The sequence below is a fragment of the Etheostoma spectabile genome, chromosome 12 (assembly GCF_008692095.1).
Source record: "Etheostoma spectabile isolate EspeVRDwgs_2016 chromosome 12, UIUC_Espe_1.0, whole genome shotgun sequence".
Taxonomy (NCBI): domain Eukaryota; kingdom Metazoa; phylum Chordata; class Actinopteri; order Perciformes; family Percidae; genus Etheostoma; species Etheostoma spectabile.
The window spans coordinates 23,945,697-23,971,181 of NC_045744.1; the positions used below are offsets into that span (position 1 = coordinate 23,945,697).

Sequence of the window (25,485 nt, forward strand, 5' to 3'; positions counted from 1 at the left end):
TTTAATTTGTTCAGGCTGCAGTTATCATCAATGTCTTTTAAAGAACTAAACCAGTTGCATGTGTTTACCTATAGGTTGACGAAAAGAAGAAGTACCTCCCACCGTACAAAGGCCATCTTGTATTTTTGGATAGGGAGCCACTTTTTTTCAAGGCTGAAACTGATTTTTAGTAGTTAATGAAACTCATGACAGATTTTTGGAACAACTGCACAACAACTTTTTTTTTTTCTGGGTCCAAATTAAAAAAACTTTTTTCCCCTCTTTTGACATTCCCCAATGTTTTTGCCATTTTTCTTCTGCGCTTTTTTTTGTGATGTTTTTGTTGTTCTCCCCCCAACGTTTTTTAAGCTTTTTTTCATTTTTGTCACTTCTTTTCAACATGTTCTCCAATTCTTTTCTCCAAATGCTATACAATTTAACAAAACATCCCAAAAGTTGTAAACCAATCATTTATTTTACTTTTAAAGAGCGTCGTATGGAACCATCCACGTTGTTTTTTTGGACATTTTGGTTGATAGAAACCCAAGTTTCTGCTATATTAACTTTTAGAAAATGGGTCAAATTTGACCCGAGGCCAACAGAAGTGTTAAATAAAATAGAAACTTTGAACATAATACCCAGTAACAGTCAGATAGTGTTGTATGCAGGACATTAAGACAGACTCAGTGGTGAGTCAAACTGCGGCAGAGGGACAGACGCAGAGCTGTAGCCGAGCCAAAGTAGAGCACTTTGGAATTCATTAACTTTATCGGTTAGCAGGCAAATAAAACGCTGATACTGCTGATATCATCTGCAAAGTTCCAAAAACGGACGATAAACAGCCAGGGCCGATAATCGGTCTATCCCCAAGTTTGGAGCCGGAGTCTGCCCAGTATTGATTGAGCGGTGGAGCTGCAGGATCCAAGTCCCGCCCACACACCCACCCAACCAATCAATCAATCTGTCTATCATGAGGTTTCAGACGTTTTATAGCATCAAATTACTAATTGAAAAAAGAAAAAAAACACTGATCAGAAAAATTAACATTTGTGCAAACACCAGCTTGTTCAGAACTCCGTAAAACAACAGAAATTATATTTGGGGGGGAAAAAAATTATTTGACATGTACTTTGACTTTTCAGTTTAGTCCCAGCCGCTAACATGGAGGGTGCAGGGGTTTATGTCTTATACTGCAGCCAGCCACCAGGGGGTGATCCAGATGTTTTGACTTCACAAACACAGTCTACATATCAACCCCTGGTTTTTAATTTCATCAAAACATCATATTTTCTGGAAACGTCTAACTTTTCATCTCACTGGAAGAGTTGTCGACACTTTCACACAGCTGAACGTTACTTGTAGCATTGTATTTTAGAGTTGTATTTTTAGTGTTGTCTGAGTACTGAGAAGTCCCAGTCCATGAGTCAGTGAACCCAGCAGGAAACCAGAGCACACAGCTGTTTCTAGTGTCACTTTTAGTAAATAGAAAAAAGTAGTGTAACACATATTCTGATTCATATTCATATTCACATTCATATTTTTCCCTGTCTGTCTAAACACAGATTCCTGCCTGTCCCTGTGTCTCCACAGACATTTATTAGCCACGCTGTCTCTTTAAATGTGAGTTGGTTTACATTTCGTGACGCAGGGCCCCTTCTTGTTTTCTTTATAGCAACCTTGAGACTGACGGATGGCCGTGTGTGTGTGTGTGTGTGTGTGTGTGTGTGTGTGTGTGTGTGTGTGTGTGTATGTGTGTGTGTGTGTTTGTTAGCAGTGAACCGAGCTGCGGGCCGGTCAGAGGTTGCGTATTTCTCAGACACACTGTCCCCATTGCTCATTAATAAATAGTGTGTGTGTGTTTATCTGATTTTTCCCAAAGTACGTGCTTATGTACGTGTTTGTGTGTATGTGTGTGTGTGTGTGTCTGCGTGCGTCAGCAGTGTTTCTGTGGCCTTCTGTAGAGACAGACTGTCACATTCAGGAGGCCACTGGTTGGTCATAATCACCTCTCTACCTCAACAACACACAAATGTTTGTACTTCTATACATGTGAGGACCGCCATTTGCGTACTGCCCCTTCTCGAGCCCCTAACCCTGTGGTTCCCAAACTGATCTGAAGACCCAGAAGATGATTAGAGGACAAGAAAGAAAAAGAAGTCTCATTTTCTGTATCTCCATTGTTCTCAACCAAATGGCTTTCTACTTGTAAAATACCAACTCTTAACATTTTCAGGTCCTGGCAAGACCTCAGAATAAACAATCTGAGTTTGACTGTTGATAACTAATGTATTTCTCCTGTAATTTAGACCATTGGATGCTTTTAGAAACTAGTTTTTAGTATTCTTCCTCTCATCAGGGTCATTGCAGAGAGATAGCAAGATAGATAGATAGATAGATAGATAGATAGATAGATAGATAGATAGATAGATAGATAGATTGATAGATAAACAATGATGACATTGATTAAAACGCACAAAAAAGCCTTAGGGCTGGTCAAGATGGCAGATTGAATAACAAAGTGTCAAGCACGAAAGATATTTAAAGGCAAGGCAAGGCAAGGCAGCTTTATTTGTATAGCACATTTCAGCAACAAGGCAATTCAAAGTGCTAAAGGTGAAAATAGAACTTGAAGAAACTTTTTCTGGAAGCATTTGTGCTTTTATTATATAAGTAACAGTAGAGAGTCGACATAAAGTGAGTGGAGAGAGAGACGAAAGGTGACATGGTCAGTGTCTTAAAGCCCTAAGTCATCAAGACTTTCTGCAGAAAGACGTTTTTACAAATGCATAATCTAATATAATAACAAAATTAAGGACATAGCTCAGTTGGTTTATGTATTGGTGAAAGTGGAAGGTCAGCCATGTTTAGGTCTTAATATGCTCTAAATCTAACCAATTCAAAACCAGGCACGTTAGCAGAAGTGAAACCAGACATTTTGACCATGACACTGAGCTTGTACTTTGAGCAACAAGTTGGGGTTTCAATAAGCACTGGAGAAGTCCAGATGTGGCCCTGACGCTCTGGCTTCAAAGTCATCAGTCATGGTTGATGTAGTCATTTTAAAGAGAGTTGTTATAAAGACACGGGCAGAAGATGTCTCTTCCTACGAGGCATCAAACAGACTTTGGTTTGTTTTTTTCCACAAGATGTGCGCAAAGTTACCTCTGTTGACGATTTCTCTATTGGTGACATCTAGAATTCACAGACATGAAAGCCACAAAACATTAACCGTCATGTTGTCATATATCAATGTTCTTTTTAATTCCCCAAAATAACATGATTGATTCCACCCAACGCTCTTTGCCAAGTACAAATCTCTACTTTCATTAATTTCGGGGCGTCTTATTCAATTTTATAGCATTTGAAAAACAAATTGAAGTGTTGTTGAAATAGTGTTGAGTAAAAGTTGACATATTCCAGTCTGTGATTATCATCAACATCCATTCCTTTCATTTTAGTCTCAATAATTCCTAATTTCTGCTTTTCTAACTCAAACATTAGGTATAATTTCCTATAAATTAGGTTTATTGTCCATAAATTCCAAAAATAACTGTAAAACTAGTTAACAAGTTAGTGTTACGTAGTGTTGAAGACGTCAAAAAAAAGTGACACACATTGACAAAAGGAACAAAAACTTAAGAAAAAGTTAAAAATGTCGATAAAAAAGTGTCAACAAAAATGTTTTTAATTTTGACGGGAAGACAACACAAGGGTTAAAATGTGGATTCATGGCAAAACCATCTGAGTTAATTGGTGTTTGGTGCAGTGTCTTTCAACACATGAGGCTTCAGTCCATCGTGGATCAACTGGAATATGATCTGGATTGGGGGAAAAAACAATCTTGGAAACCTTTGAGTTTCATTATCCCGTACATGTACTGTATATATTATGTTTATGGCTTTTGGCCGGTTGACAAAGAGTTTTTCAGTTGGGCCACAGAAAATGATGGATGCGGTCCAAACAGCGGGCCATTAGTGCATTAAATTAAATCGGACTACATCAATCGAGTAGATGGCCGTAAAGTTGGCTGCAGTAGAACTGTTGAGTCTGTGTATGAGCCCGTTATCGTGGGGATGCTGAGCTGCAGATATTGTTGCAGCACAACACTGCAAATCAAAAAGAAACTGCTCTAAATTTCTTTCCATAAAGAAATGCTTTAGTTTAGTTAATGTAGGATTGCCATTAGCTGTGCACTTAAACCCAGCTTGTCTTCCTGGGGTCCACGTTGAAGAACTTAAGGCGTTAGTAAGCTTCGGAACTTGGTGTAAGATTTACTTAAGTAGGCTATGTTTTATAAAATGGATCTTTAATATGATTGAATTTAATAGGCACAGCCAATATCAAAGGTCCCATGACATGGTGCTCTTTGGATGCTTTTACATAGACCTTAGTGGTCCCTAATACTGTATCTGAAGTCTCTTTTATATAGACCTTAGTGGTCCCTAATACTGTATCTGAAGTCTCTTTTATATAGACCTTAGTGGTCCCCTAATACAGTATCTGAAGTCTCTTTTATATAGACCTTAGTGGTCCCTAATACTTGATCTAAAGTCTCTTTTATATAGACCTTAGTGGTCCCTAATACTGTATCTGAAGTCTCTTTTATATAGACCTTAGTGGTCCATAATACTGTATCTGAAGACTTTTATATAGACCTTAGTGGTCCCTAATACTGTATCTGAAGTCTCTTTTATATAGACCTTAGTGGTCCCCTAATACTGTATCTGAAGTCTCTTTTATATAGACCTTAGTTGTCCCTAATACTGTATCTGAAGTCTCTTTTATATAGACCTTAGTGGTCCCTAATACTGTATCTGAAGTCTCTTTATATAGACCTTAGTGGTCCCCTAATACTGTAGCTGAAGTCTCTTTTATATAGACCCTAGTGGTCCCTAACACTGTATCTGAAGTCTCTTTCCCAAATTCAGCCTTGGTGCAGAGTTCCAGCCACTAGAGCCAGTCCCACAATTAGCTTTCCTTAGGATGTACCATTTCTGAGTCAGTAGCTTTTGAGGGGGGGGGCGCGAGGTGGAGGCTGGGGGTGTGGTCTTGACCAACGGCCACTTTGCTCGTTTGAAAGCCATGATGTCTCTCTCTCATGGGTCGTGCAAATTCTCTGTGCGGGCGAAGCAGAGAAAGGGGAAGTAACTGATCTGGAATCTTACCCCTTATGACCTCATAAGGGGTAAAATTCCTGATCGGCCCATCTGAGCTTTCATTTTCTCAAAGGCAGAGCAGGATACCCAGGACTTGGTTTACACCTATCACCATTTCTAGAACCTGGGGGACCATAGGCAGGCTGGGGGAACTCATATTATTGTTAAAAAAACCTCATAAAGTGAAATGTACATGCAATGGGACCTTTAACATGTAAACCCACCAGACCAAAAACTAAACAATTCGGATGGGATTGGAACTGTTCCTTTTCAGAGGAAATGTGGCAGAGGAGTTTGATTTCCTGCCAATAAACAGCAGTTATGTGTTTGTTGCACTGCGGTCTTCTGCTGCTCATGAATATATATGTAAACCAGTGCACACGGCCATCTAGTCTGTTGTGTATGCAGAGCTCAACCAATCACAGAAAAAGCCATCATAAACCACTCGTGATCTAACATACGTAAGTCAGACTTGACATGTACCAGGTCGTTTACGAGATGCACATTAAAGTATAAAGCACCCAGGTGTTCCTTATCAGCTGCTAGGTTCATTTCATCATCCTGGCAGCCTCGCCTGTTGACGAGGACACATTTAATGTTCGCACAGCTCTGTCAGAGCGGCTTCGTCGCATCAACGATGTTCCCCTCCCAGACTAAAACCAGGTTTCGTAATGGGATGGCTCAGAAATCTGTGTCTCATATGACGTCTGTCTACCTGGTGCATTTTGGGCCACTCACAGTTTACCGTTAGAAATGATATGTTTAAGACCTAAGACGCTCTCAATAGTCTTGTGCATGGGAAAGCTTTAAACTCAAGCCAAAATGGGCCAAACATCTCCCCAGTCTACGCATTATAAAGACTACTTTATAATACTACTACTACTACTACTACTGCCACTTTACTTGTTTGAAAGCCATGATGTCTCTCTCTCATGGGGGGGGCCAAATTCTCTGGGTGGGCAAAGCAGATAAAGGGGAGGTAACCTTGCTCCTTATAACCTCATAAGGGGCAAGTTTCCAGATCGGCCCATCTGAGCTTTCATTTTCTCAAAGGCAGAGCAGGACACCCAGGGCTCGGTTTACACCTATCACCATTTCTAACCACTGGGGGGACATAGGCGGGCTGGGGGGGACTCATATTAATGTTAAAAAAACCTTTTCATTTTCATGCCACGAGACCTTTAAGTCATTTTTGTTTGATTTGTTTTTGTTCAGTATAAGTAAACGGATTAAGACATCCAACTTTAAAGTTTCAAGCCGAGAGCAAATGTTTGTCATCAGTAAGCAAAGAAATTCATCCCTCTGACTCCAGAGTCCTTGCAAGCTTGAAAATGACTTTTAGATTCACTTTCACTCAGATGTGCACTCCACTGGCTGGTTTTGTCAGACTGTTGGTGTGTTGAGCGGCCTGCATGCCGAGTTCCACCTCTATACCTTTTATATAACCTAACAGAAAAGGCAAACGCCATTATGTGAGCACCAACAATGACACCTGTATTGACCCATGCAGCATAATACAAAAAGATAAAATGAGGCGACACATGAGAGCTCTCTGGACAAACATGAAGTTAGAGGTAAATGTGTGACTTACCCATACTGAGAGCAAACAGTTCATAGCTAACACAGTGTGTGTGAGGCTTCCTCCGTATCTTAAACAAATATGAAGGTGAGGACTGCCACATATCCACATAGCATTCTTCACATTAGTTCACCATGTGAGCATGTTTTTTTAAACAATAGATCTATTTTTTATTTCACAATAGTACAACCAACAGCTCGACAAATGAAAATGCAGTTCACATTCAAATGCATTGGAGTTTCAGATCTATTCTCCAGTAAAGACCATCATCCATCCTGCTTGTCTTGTTCTACATTTATGAGTGATGCATGCTTCATAGCAGAGCATTTTTTCAACAGGTAAAGTCATTACTGTCATGGCAACAGACGGACATGTGTCTGCTCAGTAACAGCAGCACTACTGTGTTAAAACACCAGGCTCATCGGCCCATTGGGTGACACAGATATCTGATATTTAATGACGTTCAATCAACAAATATATGGATTGTACATGGTGGAAAATGTGTAGATGTGTGAGTTATATATATATATATATATATATATATATAGTTGTTTTTTGTCATTTTAGGGCTTCATTCAATAGGACAGCTTGGAAGTGGAGGGGGAGAGAGAGGAAAAATGACATGCAGAAAATAAATCAATCAAAATGTATTTATGTAGCACTTTCCAGCAACCAGCAGGTATCCAAAGATGCTTATCATCAGAAACCAAGACTAAAAACACATACACAATATAAAGAATGAACATAGAAAACGGTAAAATAGGGTCGCAGGTTGAAATTGAGGCGAGGAATGAGCCTCTTTTGCAATGGTCATTTGTTATTGTTTTGGAATAGGAATTGAGAAATAATGTTGTCAGGAGATGTTTAAATGTTGATGTCACAGATTACACATCTTTGAAGGACATGTAAGAAGGACTTGTCCCTGTTGCTCACAGTCCTCCAGACCCCTGGGAGGCCATGGCATTGCCAAAAAGTGACCCTGCCTTTGGAGTCGGTGTTACCGAAGACTTTTCTGAAGACTGACAGCTGTGCACCATGTTATTTTTGAAACCAGAGAGGTTAAAATGTCCGTTTATGAAAAACGTAGTCTAAAGGTTGCACCCTGTATATAGTACTTCAGGCTGAATGTGAATTTACACGGACAGCTTCCGACCTTCCGCCTTACTGCTGCTGCCACATCCATTTGTGGTATTCCTGCAATTTACAAACCACTCTAAAGTCAACGTGTCACCTCATATTTCGGAGGATGCATTAAAGAAGCTTGTCACCTCTGAAGCTCTTCACAGCACTGTGTGTTCTTTTGAGGCAGACAAGTCACATCGATGCACATGATGTGACAATACTTCTCCCTGTTCTTGTGCGGCATGTCGCTTAAACGTACGTCCCGACCCAGAGCGTCAAAAAGTAACGTCAAAGGTCCCGACCCAAAGCTTCTAAATATGACAGCGAAGATGTTTATCAGCGTTTTAAGCCCCCGACGTCTTACTAGGGTAAGGCAATGGTTATGGTTATGGTTAGGGTTAGGTGCCTTGAAGTCAACGGTTATGGTTATGGTTAGGGTTAGGTGCCTTGAAGTCAACGGTTATGGTTAGGGTTGGGGTTAGGTGCCTTGAAGTCAATGGTTATGGTTAGGGGTTGGGTGCCTTAAGTCAACAGTTGCAGTGCTATATGGAAGTCATTAGGCAATGGCTATAGTTATGTTAGGGTTAGGTGCCTTGAAGTCAATTAGGCAATGGTTGTGGTTATGATTTGGGTTTGGGTTAAACCGCAATGCCCTGGATGTTTGGGTTAGGATTAGGTTGCAGCGTTGCCTGGAAGGAGACGTTGGGGTCTACGGTGAGGAGGACTAGCCAGTAAAGGAAACGTCAGTAACAAACGCCAAACACACCTGACCAAGCGTTGCTTTTTGACTCACTGGGAGTGAGAATGCGTTGGCTTCTTGCCCAACGTCAACTGGGATCGGCTCCAGCAGCCCTGAATGGGATCCGTGGTTACAGATAACCGTTTGGTGGATCATTATTATAAATATATTATCTTGTGTGGTTTTTAGGTGAACCTGGTGTCAGTCAGAAACTCTGTATTTCTTTCTTAAAGAATAATTGTAAATACACTTTGACAAAAACGTCTCAAAATGCTGTTTCCAAGGTCAAGAATAAACTTTTTCTCGCTTTTAAAAAGCCGTCTTCCAGACATGAGACACGTAGAGCATTTTTGGTGAGTGACTCTCCATCCAGACAAGCTTTTCAGACATGGCGGTCATGTTATCGTCCGAGGAGGAGAGGACTTTGAAGCGTGAAATGCCACAGAATCCACAGAGATGGAAGTGATCCCTTTCATTTCTCTGTTTTGTCTTGTTCGCCGCCCGCCGCCAACAAAGCCCATCGAGTGATTTCGCATTCAGTAATAAAACGTCTCAAAGCTTCTCGCTGGCTTTCATCTCTGCCGAGTGCGTCCTCTGACTCGTAAGCAGCAGCTGAACACACAGCGGCTCTCTGTGGCCGCATCGCGCTGATCAATAACCATTTCCAGCCCAGGCGTTTTCTCAAGCTCTGCTAATTTAAGGATTGATCCTATAAACACCAATGCATGTGTGCGGTTGGTTATTTATGCCCCTGTTTGTGTGTGTGTGTGTGTGTGTGTGTGTGTGTGTGTGTGTGTGTGTGTGTGTGTGTGTGTGTGTGTGTGTTCAGCCTGAGGCCAGAATACTCAGTGGGCAGTGTGTGTGTACTCTGGGTAATTAGTTAGACTGCTCTGAGAACAAAGTGATGACTTTGGTTGGATAAAACATTACGGTAGCAAAACTGTCCTTTGTGCCAAAGTTATTAATGTTAAAAACAAGCAAAAATGACCCCTTTATCGCACACTAGCAGCTATGTCGATCCACCATTTTGATGAGTAAAACTATTGGAAAGATTGTATGAAATTACTTTCATGACATATTTTCTCCTTTACTTTTTTATGAGAGGATAATTTTGTGTAGTTTTGATGGTTTCCTTGACTGTCATCTAGCGCCATCATCACGGTGTTGTGGTCGAGACCACCTAAACTGAGACCAGGTCCTCACCAAGACCAGCGTGTATCAAGACTGAGACTTTGACGGGTTGAGACCGAGTAAAGACCAAAGACCAGATCAGTGGAAGTCCCAGACTACATGACGCAATAAAATGTGAAAAAATGCTAACCATAGACAATCTTCAAATTGATCTGAAAGATCCACATTCCCTTAACCATCCTGTTGTCCTCGGGTCAAATTTGACCCCTTTAAAAAATGTCTATATCTGAAATATGGGTTTGTTTTTAACCAAATTACCACAAAAATATGGATTGGATTCCTGACAACACTCTTTGAAAATACAACTGATCCCTTTCATTCCTCTGATCTTAACTATTAGTCAAAATAATTCATAATTTCTGCTTTTTTACCTCAAATATTAGGTATAATTCTACATAAATGAGGGTTATTGACCATGAATTCCAAAAAGTATACAGTGTGAAACTAGTGGTAGTAAGGTGGTGTTAGTGAAAACTAAAAAAAGTCTGAAAAAAGGGGAAAAAATGTCGAATTTAAGTCGGTTTTTGACCCAGGAGGACAACACAAGGGTTAACAAAAAAACAACAACACAGAAAACAAATTAAGATTCTTCTTCATTCACTTTATTTTTTGCAATTAGTATATCATGAGAAACGCCTTGATAAACTCATCAAAAGGCAGTTGTGGTCTGAAAATTCCTGAAAAGTCCTGAGACCGAGACAACGTTGAATAAAAATGATTTCGAGACGAGACCTTCAAAAAGTAGCCCCAAGGCCGAGACCAACAACACTGCATCATCAGGTCAAAATCTTAGTTTGGTTTCTGACCAAATGCTAATGACAGATGATGAAGAAGATGGTAAATGTAACCATGTTAACATTGTCATGCGTGTTTCTCATGCTTTCTGACATTAGCTTTTAGCTTAAAGCACCACAGTGCCTGAACAGCATGGATGTAGACTCTTGTGCTAATAATATGGATTTTTTTATTTTGGATACTCTGATCCCTAATTCATGCATTTAAAATGAAGGATACGTGGATAAAAATCAAACACAATGTGTTTTCTATCCTCCGCCTTTCTTTCAGCAGCTTTCCCGCCAAACTTGATTTCGGATTCAGATTTGGCGGGAAAGCTGCTGGAACCTACTGGTTTTCTTTGTGACATAAAACAATGGTCTTGTATTTTGTTTGTTGACTTGTTTCATTCAAGTTTTCCTACTCTGTTTTTAACTTTATATGACTTACTTTGGATTGGTTGACATCATCTCATGTCCTCCTTTTGGTCCCTAAAAGTGGAAAGGTAGTGCCATAGTAAGGCATATTAAAGGTAGATCTATATGGGGAACAGAGACATGCAGTTCTACATTTAGCAGCTCCAAGCATTGATTCTAAATAGGCTTTACCAGCTGGAAGCCACTGAAGACTGAGCCTGCTTACTGTTGGCCATAAATAGCAGTAGCCGCCGGTCCTGCTGCTTTAGCTTTGACACAGGGGGCCATAGGGACTTCCACAGATGGTACACCCTGTGTCTGCTACTGTATGCAGCTTTCTGTTTTCAGGCTGGAATAAAGGTGTGAAATATGTGGTGGAAGAGAACATTTTTCCATGATTTTCCATCTCGAAAAGTCTTCCCAAAGCTCCGCGTTTTACCGCTGTGGTCGATCTGTCATTTGAGCCAATTGAATATTTGCCTACCCTGACTGTGAGCTCTTAACTCCCAGCATCCTCTGCTCCCCGCTGTTTCTTCCAACCCAGTGCAGAGAGCCGGTGTGGTTGTTTATTTATTTAATTTTTTTTTATTTTTTTATTTGTGTGTCTATGTGTGTGATTGGGCCAGATTTTCTGCTCCAGTATTCCCGCCTGTTGCCCAGCCCCCTGCACTCGCCCGGTGCAGCTCGGTGAAACAGACGCATCTTAAATCAGCCAGCTGGATGGCGGCAGCAGGAGGAAGTGTTCAGACCCGGGTTGTAAATTATGGCGTTGCGTTCATGTTGGGAAATCACAGGGAACATACTTCACTCAACTACTCATCTGTATTCCTTCACATATTATCAACTTAGATAGTTTGTGGTAGCAATTTTACAACAATACTTCCAATATTACAGATGAAAACCTGAGCCTGTCACTCTCCCTAAAACCAGACATTGTAGGGATTTGGTTAGGCACCGTACACCCACCCCCCCAAAACGTGCCTGGGTCCAGAACTGGCAGCTCACTCACTCTGTCATCTCTCCATTTGTGCATGAATATGTCCTGAGTGTGTGTGTGTGTGTGTGTGTGTGTGTGTGTGTGTGTGTGTGTGTGTGTGTGTGTGTGTGTGTGTGTGTGTGTGTTGCAGGCCTGTGTGAAGTGATTTCTAACAGAGTGTAAATTGTTATTTCATAAATTATACATTTTTTACTGAACTTAATCATTTCATGTTTGTCAAAATTGGAATTTCACGTGTTTAAAAAAAAAAAGGCATATTAAAATCACTTAGTGACTAATTTGTGATAATTTGCAGTAAATGAGTTGTAATGTGACAAGGTTGTGCAGAGTAATAACATCAGAGCTAATCCCACGGTCGGCTGTAGAAGAATTAGACAAGATGGAGACAGGTTTTACAGGTTTCACTGATTACCACACTGATACAAAAAAAAAAACATTTTTCTCCGTTTACAGCAGATCTGTATCCTTGTAATTTTATAGTATTGAACAGTATTTTACTCAGGTATTACGTACTTTTAAACGTTAATGTTAAAGAGCACACTAATGCAAATGTGCACTTTTTATTTGCATTGTTTGTTTGCAATACGACGCCCCGGAGGTGACATGGAGAATAAGATAAAAATAATAAAGAAATGGAAAAAAAACATGTACTGGGGACAAACACTACACTCAAGATCTTTTTATTTAATTTTTTTAAATAAAAATCATGTAGCCTATGGGGATGTGCCATGCTGGTAAAAAAAAATGAACTGCAACCTAATTTCAGTTTTTATTTTATTTTTTTCCCTCCATTTCATAGTGAAGATCTCGCAAATAAAAACTCAAGGTCTCGCAAAACAAAGTCAAGATCTCGCAAAAGTTTGTCCCAGCACGTTGTTATTTTTATTTATTTTTTCTTCCTTTTTTTTTAGTCACCTCCGGGACTAGAATGTGTAAAACATGAAATCGAGAAATATGGGAAGTTTCCCACCCAGGCTGAAGCAGAGAGCTGCCGCAGCTGTAGCTTGTTGTATTTGAGGCTGTGGATCAGTTCAGGAGCACTGTGATTAGGCGGGGGGGGGGGGGGGGTGAAAGTGTGTTGGAGCCCCAGGCTGGATTCTACATGGGATACTGTCTCTGTCAGTGTCCCAGGAAAACCATGTTTCTCCCCAAATATCAACATTTAGGAACACAGAGACTGTGCTGCTAATGCCAAATGATGCACTCGATGTTTTGTCATTCCAGTCAAGTCGGGGGTGTTTGAATACTGATGCATATTCCATTTGGTTCAGTATCTTTTCATGCAGAAAAATATGCAAGAGAACCAAAGATGCATCCCTAAAAGCCAGGGGAGGTTCCAACGTTCACTCCACCCATTGGTTAGACGGCAGGGGCCAGAGGGAGAAAGTACTGCAGGACCAAGATCCTGAAGAAGCTTCTGTCTGACCAAATATCAAAAAGGCAACAAATTTGGGTGCTAGCCCAAGTCAAACCTCGATTCAAATTCTCTGCTAGCTAGCGGCTAGCAATTGTCAATTTTTAATTTTATTTTGCTGATCTGCATCCCAGTTTGCAAAGTGCACCTGGCTCACAGAAGCCGTTTAACTCCAACTTGCAGAGTACACCTTGAAGTTGTGTCTGATCAATCGGATCAGAGTCCACAATCTAAATCCCTGCAGGAAGAAAATGGACCATCGGTCAGCCGACTGAAGCTAAAATCAACGCCTTTGAGACACAAACCTACGCCGTAGCCTGACGTGCACCTCTCGAAAAATGTAAATAGCCTAATAGTAGAATACATGACTCATTGGTGTTTGGTGTCCAGGCTCTGAATCCTCAATCCCCGCTGGACCCGACCAAGCCCAGCAGGGAGCAACGACCATCGAAGACAAAATCTTTGAGACCGTCTACCCTGTGTTTCTTTTGAAATAAACAACGGACAAATAGAGTCTTTAAACGCTTCGGATGTAAAGTTATTCACTGTCAAAGTGGCGCCAAAATGAATGGCAGTCAATGGGATGCTAACTAGCAGGTGATGGCTTCGTAGCATTAAAATGGCGCCAATACAGAGCAGACTCTCAGACTAATGTTCAATTTTAGGAGATTGGGCTTGGTCTGGTGATAGCCAGAATAGTAAACCCTTGCACTTGGCTGATGGACTACTTTTTTTTTTTTTTTTTTTTTTTTTCATTTAATGCAAATGTCTTTTTCATGACATTGTCTAAAAAAATAAAACAAAAGAAAAAAAGCTTTTCATCCAGTTCATCCATCCTGAAAACCAAACTGCCGTCAGTGCTCCTGCAGCGCCTCCTGCTTTCTGCTGTCAAGCCGATTTTCCAACGGACATGGAAGCAGAGTGAGCGTGTCCTGGCAGGATGGGGGGTCTGGCAGTGACAGCTTAAACCTTTAACGTGTCATCTTGGATGGCAGGAACACAGAACCTGCCCGGGCCAGGGATTTACTGAGACCCCGGGACCTCCTGGAGACCTCCATCTGCCTGACCACAGACAGAAGAGAGGGTTTACAATCTGAGAAATCAGAGATCGTGTATGGACAGAGATGAATGCAATATCCTAGCACTCTTCACACATACCTTCTCAGGAGCAAACCAAAGCCATCAACTCAGATATTAGGCATTTCCCGATCTATCGGTATCAGCTTTTTTTTAAATATTCATTCATCAGAATCATTTAATGACAAATAAATAATTCTGATAATTAATATTTGAAAAATTAAAACGGACGGTCAACCATGTTATAATGCTCTACAACGTCCCTGTTAGTGATGGCGTTGCATAGTCTGTCCACCAGAGGACGCTCTACAACGTCCCTGTTAGTGATGGCGTTGCATAGTCTGTCCACCAGAGGACGCTCTACAACGTCCCTGTTAGTGTTGGCGTTGCATAGTCTGTCCACCAGAGGACGCTCTACAACGTCCCTGTTAGTGATGGTGTTGCATAGTCTGTCCACCAGAGGACGCTCTACAACGTCCCTGTTAGTGATGGTGTTGCATAGTCTGTCCACCAGAGGACGCTCTACAACGTCCCTGTTAGTGATGGTGTTGCATAGTCTGTCCACCAGAGGACGCTCTACAACGTCCCTGTTAGTGATGGCGTTGCATAGTCTGTCCACCAGAGGACGCTCTACAACGTCCCTGTTAGTGATGGTGTTGCATAGTCTGTCCACCAGAGGACGCTCTACAACTTCCCTCTGATTATTTTTTGTTGTTGTGTTTTTGTTCAAAGAATTTTAAGTGTCATATCTTAAGTTTTTATTTTTATACATTTTATTTATCAGACCTTTAATACATTTTGATGTTCCTGTAACAGTAAAACAAATTGTCATTATTTTAGTAACTCATAAAGAATTACAAATAACTGATGTTCGTGAAATCATTTCATGTTTTGTAACGCATTTCTAGATTTTAAAAAAAAATACACATTGGCCAATATATCGGCGTATCGGATTTTTAAATTACAACATTTTCATATCGTATCAGCCTTTAAAATCATTTATCGAATGGGCTGTAATAGTGACAGTGCATACAGAAACAGAAAGTGAAAAATAATCCCAGGAGGGAGAGTCTAATTTAGACCTGCCAAAGAAAATATAAGGAGAGACAGAGTGGCTGCAGAGTGGGGAGGAGAAGCAGTTTGGAGGATTGAAATGACACACTCGGGACAGAAAACACTGCAGGTGAAGCAGACGAGAGCAAAGACATGGATAGGAGGGGAGGTAGGTCGGAGTGATGGAAGAATTATTGCAGAGAGAAGGGGGGGGGCGTCGGTGTGTGGGCGTGACAGATGACTCGCCAGAGTGAATGAGACTTAAGAGGAAAAAGGCGAGGATAACTCAGCCTTCTGTTCCTTTAGGGAGTTCTGCTCGTCTCTAACCACTTCGCCGCCTCAGGTTGCCAGACTCGATTTGACCACCGATTAATTATGTTGTATAAATACTTCTTTCGCTGAACGCCGCCGCGTGTTTTGTTAACTCAGCAGCTCGCCCGGTTGAGAGATTGGAGAGTCGGTAGTTAATGGGAGGCAACTGCTGAACACAGTGGAAAAAAACAGGAGAGAAAAGTGAAGGTGGGGTTTATCTTGTGCACTTTAAGTGCAAAAATAAATGGACCTTAGAAGATGCAATGACTTTTCACTAAGGTACAGGTAAAGGTTGCTTTTGAAAAGAGTGCAGATCTTAGGGGAGCCTCAGTAGAGTCCGTAATCAGTGCATTGTCATGACCGGGTTTGTGTGACATCGTTCAAAAATGTATGCACAACCTCAACAGCCGGCTGCAGAGCTCCGTGAGCTGTGGGAGGTATCAGTGGCCGAGTTGAGTCTAGCCGATCAAAGGTGAAGTCAGTTCAAGACCTCCATGAGGAGACAGTCCTTCCAGGGAACAGCCAGTTAAAATTGATCTTCAAACTCATTAAATTGCAAGTTCTTTCTCCCTAAATCACAGAATGAACCACTTGTCAGTGCCTATGACTGAATCATATTTAGATTGTCCTCTAACGTCAGGCAACTAACACTGTGTGCGAAATACCCTGAAATGTACCTGGAAAGACGTGCAGAGGTTCTTGTTCAGCGGCAGAAATGAACAGACACATTTTAGCATGGCACTTTGGCTTTACCAGAAGACTAGGATATGTCCAAACAGCAGATCCTTGGTGAGGGAACAAGAACTGATTTCACAGTGGTTAACTTACACAGCGAGAAGATGAGCTTTTTCACAGTTGTAACAATAAAACTGTGTTTAAGAAGATTGGGACACTTGATTCCAAAATCCGCTTCTGAACGTTTGAAAGATCATCTTCATTCATTTCAAGATGAAATGACAGAAATAAAGACATTAAATTCAATTTTATTTCTAGAATCAATTCATAACAAGAGTTATCTCAAGACACAGAGGAGGTGTAGACCACACTCCATAATTTACATGGACCCAACAGTTCTAGTAGTTCCCCCGAGAGCAAGCGTTTAGTTTGACAAACAAAACTTCTACTTGGGGAGGAACCTCGGACGGACCCAGGCTCTTGTTAGGCGGAGTCTGACGGTGCCAGTTGGGGTATTAATAGTCCCAAATAAAGATAATGGAACTATGACTAGAAATAGTAGTGTTGTAGTTCATGGCGTAGCAGGGCACTGCAGGGCGTAGAGGACGTAAGCTTCTTAAAGGGACAGACTGAAATTGGTCTGCTTTGGTTTGACTTGCTATTTTGTTAAAAGGAGTTTAAAGGAGAAAACATTCAAAAAAGAATTAAATAAGCAAAGAAGCTGTTGCTTGTTGGGGGAGATGGTACTTTATAATATGTGCCATTAATTGTGTAAAAGCTGTGGTGTATCAAAGGGAAGTTGCTGGATCTATGACTAGAAATAGTAGTTCATGGTTCATGGCGTAGCAGAGCACTGCAGAGCGTAGCATGGCACTGTATTGCATGGCAGGACGTAGACCAGGGCCATGGCAACCGCTGCAACCATGATTTAGGTGCCTCCATAATCCAAGGAAAACTTTTGGACGAATGTTGGGGGTCATGGAAAATTAGAGAAACTGTTTAGACTGTGGACTCATTGACTCGTGGTGATATTGTTTTCTTAGAGCTCCATAGGTTTTTCTTATCTCCTGATTGCCACTTTCTGAGCTGTCTCATCCAGAAATGTACCATTATGCTTCTGTTGGACTCATTTTAGGGCCATTTAAATCCACCTTTCACCTAATTCTCAGACACATTGGGGGCGGTAAACTTGTGCTTTTCCTCGCCACTGATACCATCGTCCATATGAAGTGATGCTGGAAGTTTCACAGCTTGCAGATCAGACTTCCTTTTGTGCTTCTCCGACTGCAGTTTGCAGGTTAATTTAAGTCTCTTGTGTGACCCCCCACAGCATTTTCTCCAGGTTGTCTCGGCACTGCCCCAGCTCTTCAAACACTAAAACCACCCGCCCAGCAGCGAGGAAGCGTGCCTTTGGTTGAAAAGCAGCCATTGTCTGCTCAGATGATTGTGAGTCATTGTATTGGCAGCACAAGCCGGGAGTCAAATGATGTGATGTCGCAGAGAGACGGCCATTGTGGGCCGTATAAAGCTGCGGCAAGGAACGGCGGCCCTGGCAGATACCGACTGTTGGACGTTCAGGGGGAGTTTTGCATGAATAGTGGAGTAATTCACGAGGTGATTAGCATTTTGAGTGGATTCACCGCCGGCCAGCTCTGTCCCATTCACAGGGCCGATCTGGGAGTAGCCGGCAGAATCTCTCAGCGGTCTGGTTTGTTTGGGAGGAAAAGGTCACGTATCGAGACTATTTAACACCTTTGGGAGCTATACACGTTCAAGGGCGAATTGATGATTTTGGTGTCAAAGCACATACAAGTGAAGAAGAATCTTAAAGTGTTGTGATGAGGTAGTCCATCAAAATCTCCACATTTTAAAAGATATACTTTTATATGTTACTTAATGTTGTTCAGAGCTATTACAATAGTTTAAAAAAAATGATTTTTACGAATGTCAAATTGGTCATTTTATAATGTTTGTGCTCTGAGACGCACACAATGCGTACAAAGTGCCACTAGTGAAATACTTGTAGTGGCTGGAGAGCAGATTTATTAATTTTCTTTTTTATTGCTCATACCTTTTATTTTACATGAAAACTCCAAAATGTGGGACTATTGGAGAATGACAATACAATGAAAAACCCTCCAAAAAACATTGCTACAAACTGTAGCCAATGCAAATTTAACAATCTCATTCCAAAATGCACTGTTTAACAGATTAACTTAAGTGTGTGTCTGCTTTTTTTAGGACAGTAAATAAATAGTATTTCCTTGCTGAGCTACTGTCACGGCTGGCATGGTTTTTTTTTTCCTCTCCTTTCTCTCTAGTGAATTTAGACAGTTTAAAAATATACACAGCAAACTTATTTTCTGGCTTTTCCTACAGTAATGAGCGGAACAGACTGCCAAGTTGTTTTTGGCAGTTTTACTCATCAACTTACAGACTTTATATTTCAAACAACAAATTGCAGCGTTCTTGAGTCTTTGCTCCTAATAAGCCTGATTTGTTGTGGTGCTGAAGTCCTCCCCCCCCCCCCCCAACAAGGAGACAGATGGTGATATCCATGAAAACATGCTTCAACTGAGGAAGTGAGCCAGGAATCTGTGTGTGTGTGTGTACCAGGTTTAGCGACATTTGTGGGGACCAAAAACTGTGAATACAGTATACTTATGGGGACCTGACAGCTTTGTGGGGACAAAATGCTGGTCCCCATACCGTTAAAGGGCTTTTTGAGGAATAAGACTTGGTTTTAGGAGTAGGGTTAGAGTTAGGTTATGGTTAGGGTTTGGGTGAGGGTTAAGGTTAGGCATTTAGGTTTGATGGTTAAGGTTAGGGTAAGGGGCTAGGGAATGCATTATGTCATTGACTGGTCCCCACAAAGATAGCCAGACACGACTGTGTGTGTGTGTGTGTGTGTGTGTGTGTGTGTGTGCGCGTGTGTACGCGTGTGTGTGTGTGTGCGTATTAAGCCTGCCTTCACACGTCTCTCTCTACCAGCTGAATGAGTGTTTACCTACAGCTCTTAATCACTTTTCTGCACAGCATTGTACACAAATACACAATTGTAATCAATTACGGCATTCTACGATCTACCCTTTCTACGGATGCAGCTTAATTTCAGACGGGGTCCTGGATCAACCTGTTGGGGTCCAATTCACAATGAAGCCTCGGAGCCCCTACACACGGCGCCCTACGGATCACTCAGTGTACTAAAAAGAAAAATGATTTGCATATGATACCAGTGGCAATTTTAGACCCTTTTCATGGGGGCTCAAGCCCCCATAAATATCATCTCAGCCTCCCTTAAAATAGTTCAAATCAATTTTAGTGCTTTAAGTAGGATTTTGAAAACTTGTCTGTTAGTGACAGAGGACAAACAATTACAGTTTCAAAGGAACAGGGATAATATCCTGTGTCGGCGATGCTATGCACCCGTTTAATTTATTCATATGTTTACACCTCATTATCATTTCATATTATTCTGCTAGTCCATAAAGGGATCTTTGTAGTTTTTTCCCCCAAATGTTCAATATTTTGCATTTCTGATCCTAGAACCGCCCCTGCATGATACAATGTCCTACTCTCTACAGCCATTTGGAAACTGTTGCTAGCTCTGTCCTATTTTTTGATTATTTTTAGTATATTTCAGTCAACCAACCCATATGTAATGGGTGTATTATTATTAAATAAGGTAATTTCCACCCAAATTACATATAATAAAAAAAAAAGATATTTTCTCGTTCACCCACAGCGGGAGTCTCAGTTTAAATGGATTGTTTTTATTTGAACAGATTTTGAGACACTGTTTTTGAAAACCTATGTTGGCATATCGTCTGTAGGCAGCTTAACAGATATTTTAATTTCCTCTTGCTCGTGGCACGTCAGCTGTGGAAGCGCTTCTTTGTTAATTAGAAGTTCTTTATCTGATTGGTGAGAGTGAGGATGATGGAACATATATGTATGTTTTGGAATATATGTTGGTTTTTTTTACATTTCAGCCATCTTACTCAAGATGAACAGAGCAGATCCACACTACTGTAACATCTTCTCTGTAGCATTAAACTCACATTTCTGTCATGGCTACGCCACATAACTTCACCGTTCTTCATCTTCTTGTTATTGGTCTCCTCTCTTATGAAAGCTCATGCCGAGTCTTGCTTCTTGCTGCTTTTCTGTCTCCCAAAGAAACATTGTACATGGAGGAGGCTGCTGGTGCATTAAACTAATTTATTTTTACCCCAAGATTTCATTTATTTTTATCTGTCAGGAGCTTCCAATGTGCTCAAGACATCATTTGTTCTGTTTTTAGGTTTGAAGAATGTGATTGCTTCGTATTGTACTTTCTTCCTCATGAATAAATCCACAAAGAAATCTTAAAAAAAAATCCTAACGTTCATTTATTCTCCCCTTCTGTTGCAGAGGCCAGAGATCCAAAATGGGAGGCAAGCTCAGCAAAAAGAAGAAGGGATACAACGTAAATGATGACAAGGCAAAAGACAAGGACGCCAAAGCAGAGGGGGCCTCCGCCGAGGAGAGCGAAGCACCGAAGGACAACAAAGACGAGGCCCCGGCCGCCACCGACACTAAGGAGGTAGCAAACGACACGGCGGCCAAGGAGGCGCCGGCAGCGGACGCCGCAGCGCCCAAAGAGGAGGAAAAGAACGCCACTCCCGCCGCGAAGGAGCCCGAGAAGCCTGCCGCCAACGCTGAGCCCAAAACAGAGGCGCCCAAGAGCGCAGAGCCCGCCAAGGCTGAGGAGAAACCAGCAGCCGCCCCCGCCGCGGCCCCGGCTAAAGAATCGGCCCCGGCCGCCAAGGAACCCGAAGCTAAAGCCGCGGCACCAGCCCCGGCGGCTGAGAGCAAAGATGAGGCCGACGCCAAAAAGACTGAGGCCCCCGCGGCACCAGCAGCCAAAGCCGAGGCCGCCCCCGTTGCATCCCCTGACCCCAAGCCCACAGAGGCGGCGACGGCGGCGGCGGCCCCCGCACCAGCAAAGGAGGCCCCCGCGGCCCCTAGTTCAACACCAGCCGCCGAGCCTCCCGCCAAGGAGGCGAACGCCACAGAGGCGCCAAGCAAGGATCAAACCGTAGCAGTTCAAGATTAATGGACAGCTTCTTTTCGGAAATGAATACAATAAAAAAAAAAAATTACCTAACTCAACAACGATGAAGATTAAGAAGAAAAAGAAAAAATGAAATTACCAACTAGCCCACCCATATTATGATAATAACAATAATGATAATAATTGTAATGATAATGATTTGATTGATTGAGGAGGACTGGAGCAACCACCTGGGGAAGTTTCCCACCGCTGCAGATGATTATTGCCATTATTATTGTTATGTTTTACTCTATTTTTTCTGCTGTAGTATTTGAACTTTGATACGAGTCTGTGTCGGCCGTGAGCCTCGCCATTCCACATCCGTCATCCCTCTCCTCCTTCATATGTCAAGGCGTTGAACACGACTCCCATCTCAGCCCCGTAGGCCTGCGTCCAAACATTCACCTGCACCCTCGGCTCTGTGGACGGCAGAATATCAACATTTTGGGGAAAATAGGACATAGGGAAGGGGGAGGGGGTTGAGAAATCACTACACCAGCTGGACTTCCCATTGAATTGGTCCACCTCTCACCCCCCCCCCCCCCCCCCCCCCTTCCACTCATCCACCTCTTCACAGTATCATGCTCTCCGCCTTGTACCTACAATTCTTCTCGTGAAATAGTTGTTTTGGCCTTTTAAAAAAAAAAAAAACTAGTTACCTTTTTCATTATTGTTGGGTTGTGTTACTACCCCTTTTCCTCTTGGGGTTACACGCCCCATTCTCTGTACGTCTAAAAATTGATACATTTTTAGTGAGAGCGACCACGCTCAGGCTTTCTAAGACATTTCGGAGGTTGAATACAGCTGGCTTTTGCAAAGCAAAACACATTCTTAGACGTATGAAACAGTCGTAGGAATTTTTCAGATAAACTACTAGATTTTGTACTGAAACCCTTAGGTATATTGTAAGTGAACTAAGTGGTTTTTTTAACATTTGTAATACGCGTATGAAGCCCGCAAAAGCCTCGCTGAAAAGATCTCCTCAGTGTTCTTAGAAAGTCTGGTAGAAATCTACAATCCTCCAACAAAAATCTGATGACAAATTTGAACAGAATTTGTTTTAAAAAGACATATCTTCTGCCGTCCTGGGTGAGATGGGCTAGAGTGAGTTAGGTTATGCTCAAGAATACCAAGTTGGTGTCGGTTACTGCATCATCGGGAGACGTCAGGCGTTAGTTTCTGGACTGTATCGCTGGAAAATGACTCAAATCCTTCACTTGTTACAGTAAATGTTCAGCAAAAGTAGACATACTAAGATACACTGTAAGTAAAAGTTCTGCTTTCTTCATTCTGCTTAAGTCAAGGATTTGCAGCAAAATATACTTAAGGACCGAAAGTATATTGTAAAAGTGTTCTGATGTAGTGGACAGTGATGGAGAGTGTTAGCATGTGCTTACCACATGTTGCATTTGTAAAGAAAGTCACAAAATGAGAGGAAACCCTGGAGATTTTGGAATTTTGCAGGTTTGCGATATTGTACGAAAAGGCATACACACAAATTCGTATGAAATCCTACAACCGCCGGCCGGTCACTTGACACTGGCTACAGAGCTCCGCGATATGTTGTCGTATCAGCGGCAGTCGCTAGTTGAGTTTAGCCGACAAAAGGTGACTGTGAGCCGGGCACAGAGCACCGTGAGCTGCCCGGCATTTCGGTGGACATTCCAGTTAAGTTTAGCAGACAGAAAGTGAGCGTCAAGCTGCGGCGACAGTTAAGTTTCGGCACCAAAACAACTAGTTCAGCTTAGGAAATAGACGGTGGTTTGGATAAAAACACTCTCGAGAAACAAACACAAGATTCCTGGGAGAAAGTCTTTTTGTTTTTTCCGCTTCCCAACTTAAAAGCCCTGTAGCAGTCCTTTTAGAAGCAGTCTGTCCAATGGAGCAAACCTCACCAGTTTGGTATTGAAGCAGCTACAAACACCCAGATCAGTAAAACCTGTGTAGCTCCGTGACTCCCAGCAGTCTTACCCTGTCCCGGGGGGGGGTCATCAGCAACCTACTACAACCTACTATGGTTCATGTTCCTGTGGCAGCCGTACACCATGCTATCATTACGGGATGGAAAAGCCTTGCACATGAAAAGGGAGCTTCTGATTTTATCATCTTTTCACCCTTCATGCATTTTCCTTTGAGTTTTTTTAGAAATATACATTGCGTATGTGTACATACATGCAGCGGTGGAAGAAACTTTACTCAAGTAATAGCAATATGACTCCATGGCAGTTCAGTTCTGTGTTGTTGAATACAGTATGCTTCAGTAAAAAAAAGAATCTGACAGGGAAGAAGAAAGATGAATATTGTCACGCTTTAGGAGGAGGAGAAAGGAGCTTTTTGTATGAGCTGTAAAGGGAAACAAAGGAAAGATGTATTGTCAGATTGAACAATAGGAGAAATGGAAACATGGAACGAGGCACTGGAGAAAAAAAAAATTAAAGAAACCAGAAATGAAAGATTTAAGGGCAAGAAATGTGATATTTCATAATCTTATCTCATGATTAATGGTAACGTGTTGAACTTAAATGTTGCGATTGTAAAGTTGGTTTGGTTATGTTTAGGTACAATAAGTACTTGGTGAAGTTTAGGAAAAGACTGAGGTTTGGGTTAACGTTTCTCTACTTCTGGTTACATATGTGAAGGAGGTTTTAAAAAACAAAAACAGGAGAAAGTCCCTGTAAATTATTGGATTAAATACTTGAGCGTTTCACGATATAAAAACAGTTGAGTAAGGAACCAGCTCCCTGAAATTGTATTCATCTCGAGTGCTTGGTTAAGTTTAGGAAAAGACTGAGGTTTGGGTTAACGTTTCTTGACTTCCGGTTACATATGTGACGGAGGTTTCAAAAAACAAAACATAGGAGAAAGTCCCTCGAAACTATTGGACTAAATACTCGAGCGTTTCACGACATAACAACAGTCGGGAAAGGAACCAGCTCCCTGAAATTGTATTCAACTCGAGTGCTTGAGTAAATGTCCGTCCCTAGTTTCCACCTTTGCATATATGTAGGTAAACATGTATAGACTTAATCACCTCAGCCATCCATTTGACAAGCTTTTCAGTTTCATCCAACTGACACGCAGCGTTTTCCTCCCAGCACTTGTCAAACTGTAGCAGAAACGAACACTCGAGGAGCGCTGTGTGCCACTTGGTTCAGTTTCTCTTCCTCTCTTGACTCAGTAAATTGCATGTCTGTGGTTGGGTGAACCTGTAGTCCTGTCTTTTTGGTCAAGTGGAAAAAAAATAAATTAAAAAAAATGACTTTTCTTTCTCAGTCTGCATCCATGGCAACTACAGTTGATATTCCCATTCTCATTGTCTCACTACTGCGGTTCATACTTTGCACGTGACGTCACTACCCAGCTACTAGCTGGCGGGCAGAACATCAGAATCCTAGCAACGAAACCTAGTAATATAAGAATATAAGATATAATATAAGATAATCATCTTGCTAGGACGTCGCCAGTTTTACTTTACCAAAGTTGGGTGAAAAAGACATGAAGCCAGATTCTTGATGTCCGATTGGATGTACTAACCGTAAACGAGTACACATGCTGTACAGACGCAAAAAACACACCACACACACACACACACACACACACACACACACACACACACACACACACACACACACACACACACCACACACACACACAGCAGGCCCAGTAGGAGGAGGACACAGTTAAGTTTCATAGTTGTGCGTTAGAAAAAATTATAAATAGCATAATTTTTCGGTTAGGAACCATTGCATGCGGGTCCCACCGACCCGAACACCACACAAGGGTTAAGGTGGGAATGGTCATGCGGTTCCTCTCGTCCATAAACATACAAAAGACATAGAGCAACTTCTGTCACCATTTGTTAACCAAAGCTCCAGCAAAATCAGGCATTTTGGGCCACAAAAATCT

The 25,485-nt window shown here is 41.8% G+C and overlaps 1 protein-coding gene across 3 annotated transcripts in view; it reads left to right on the forward strand.

The window, feature by feature from the left end:
* Positions 1-24,821, forward strand: part of basp1 (brain abundant, membrane attached signal protein 1) — a 54,963-nt gene extending 30,142 nt beyond the window's left edge. For 2 of the 3 annotated variants that reach the window (XM_032531109.1, XM_032531111.1), the window contains exon 2: positions 20,898-24,821. In XM_032531109.1, the coding sequence (XP_032387000.1) occupies positions 20,914-21,582 (669 nt within the window). In that variant the 5' untranslated portion in view covers positions 20,898-20,913 and the 3' untranslated portion in view covers positions 21,583-24,821. Of the gene's footprint in view, positions 1-9,095; positions 9,103-20,892 lie in introns of all 3 variants that reach the window. The other variant, XM_032531110.1, reaches the window with a different exon arrangement.
* The last annotated feature ends 664 nt before the right edge of the window (positions 24,822-25,485 follow it).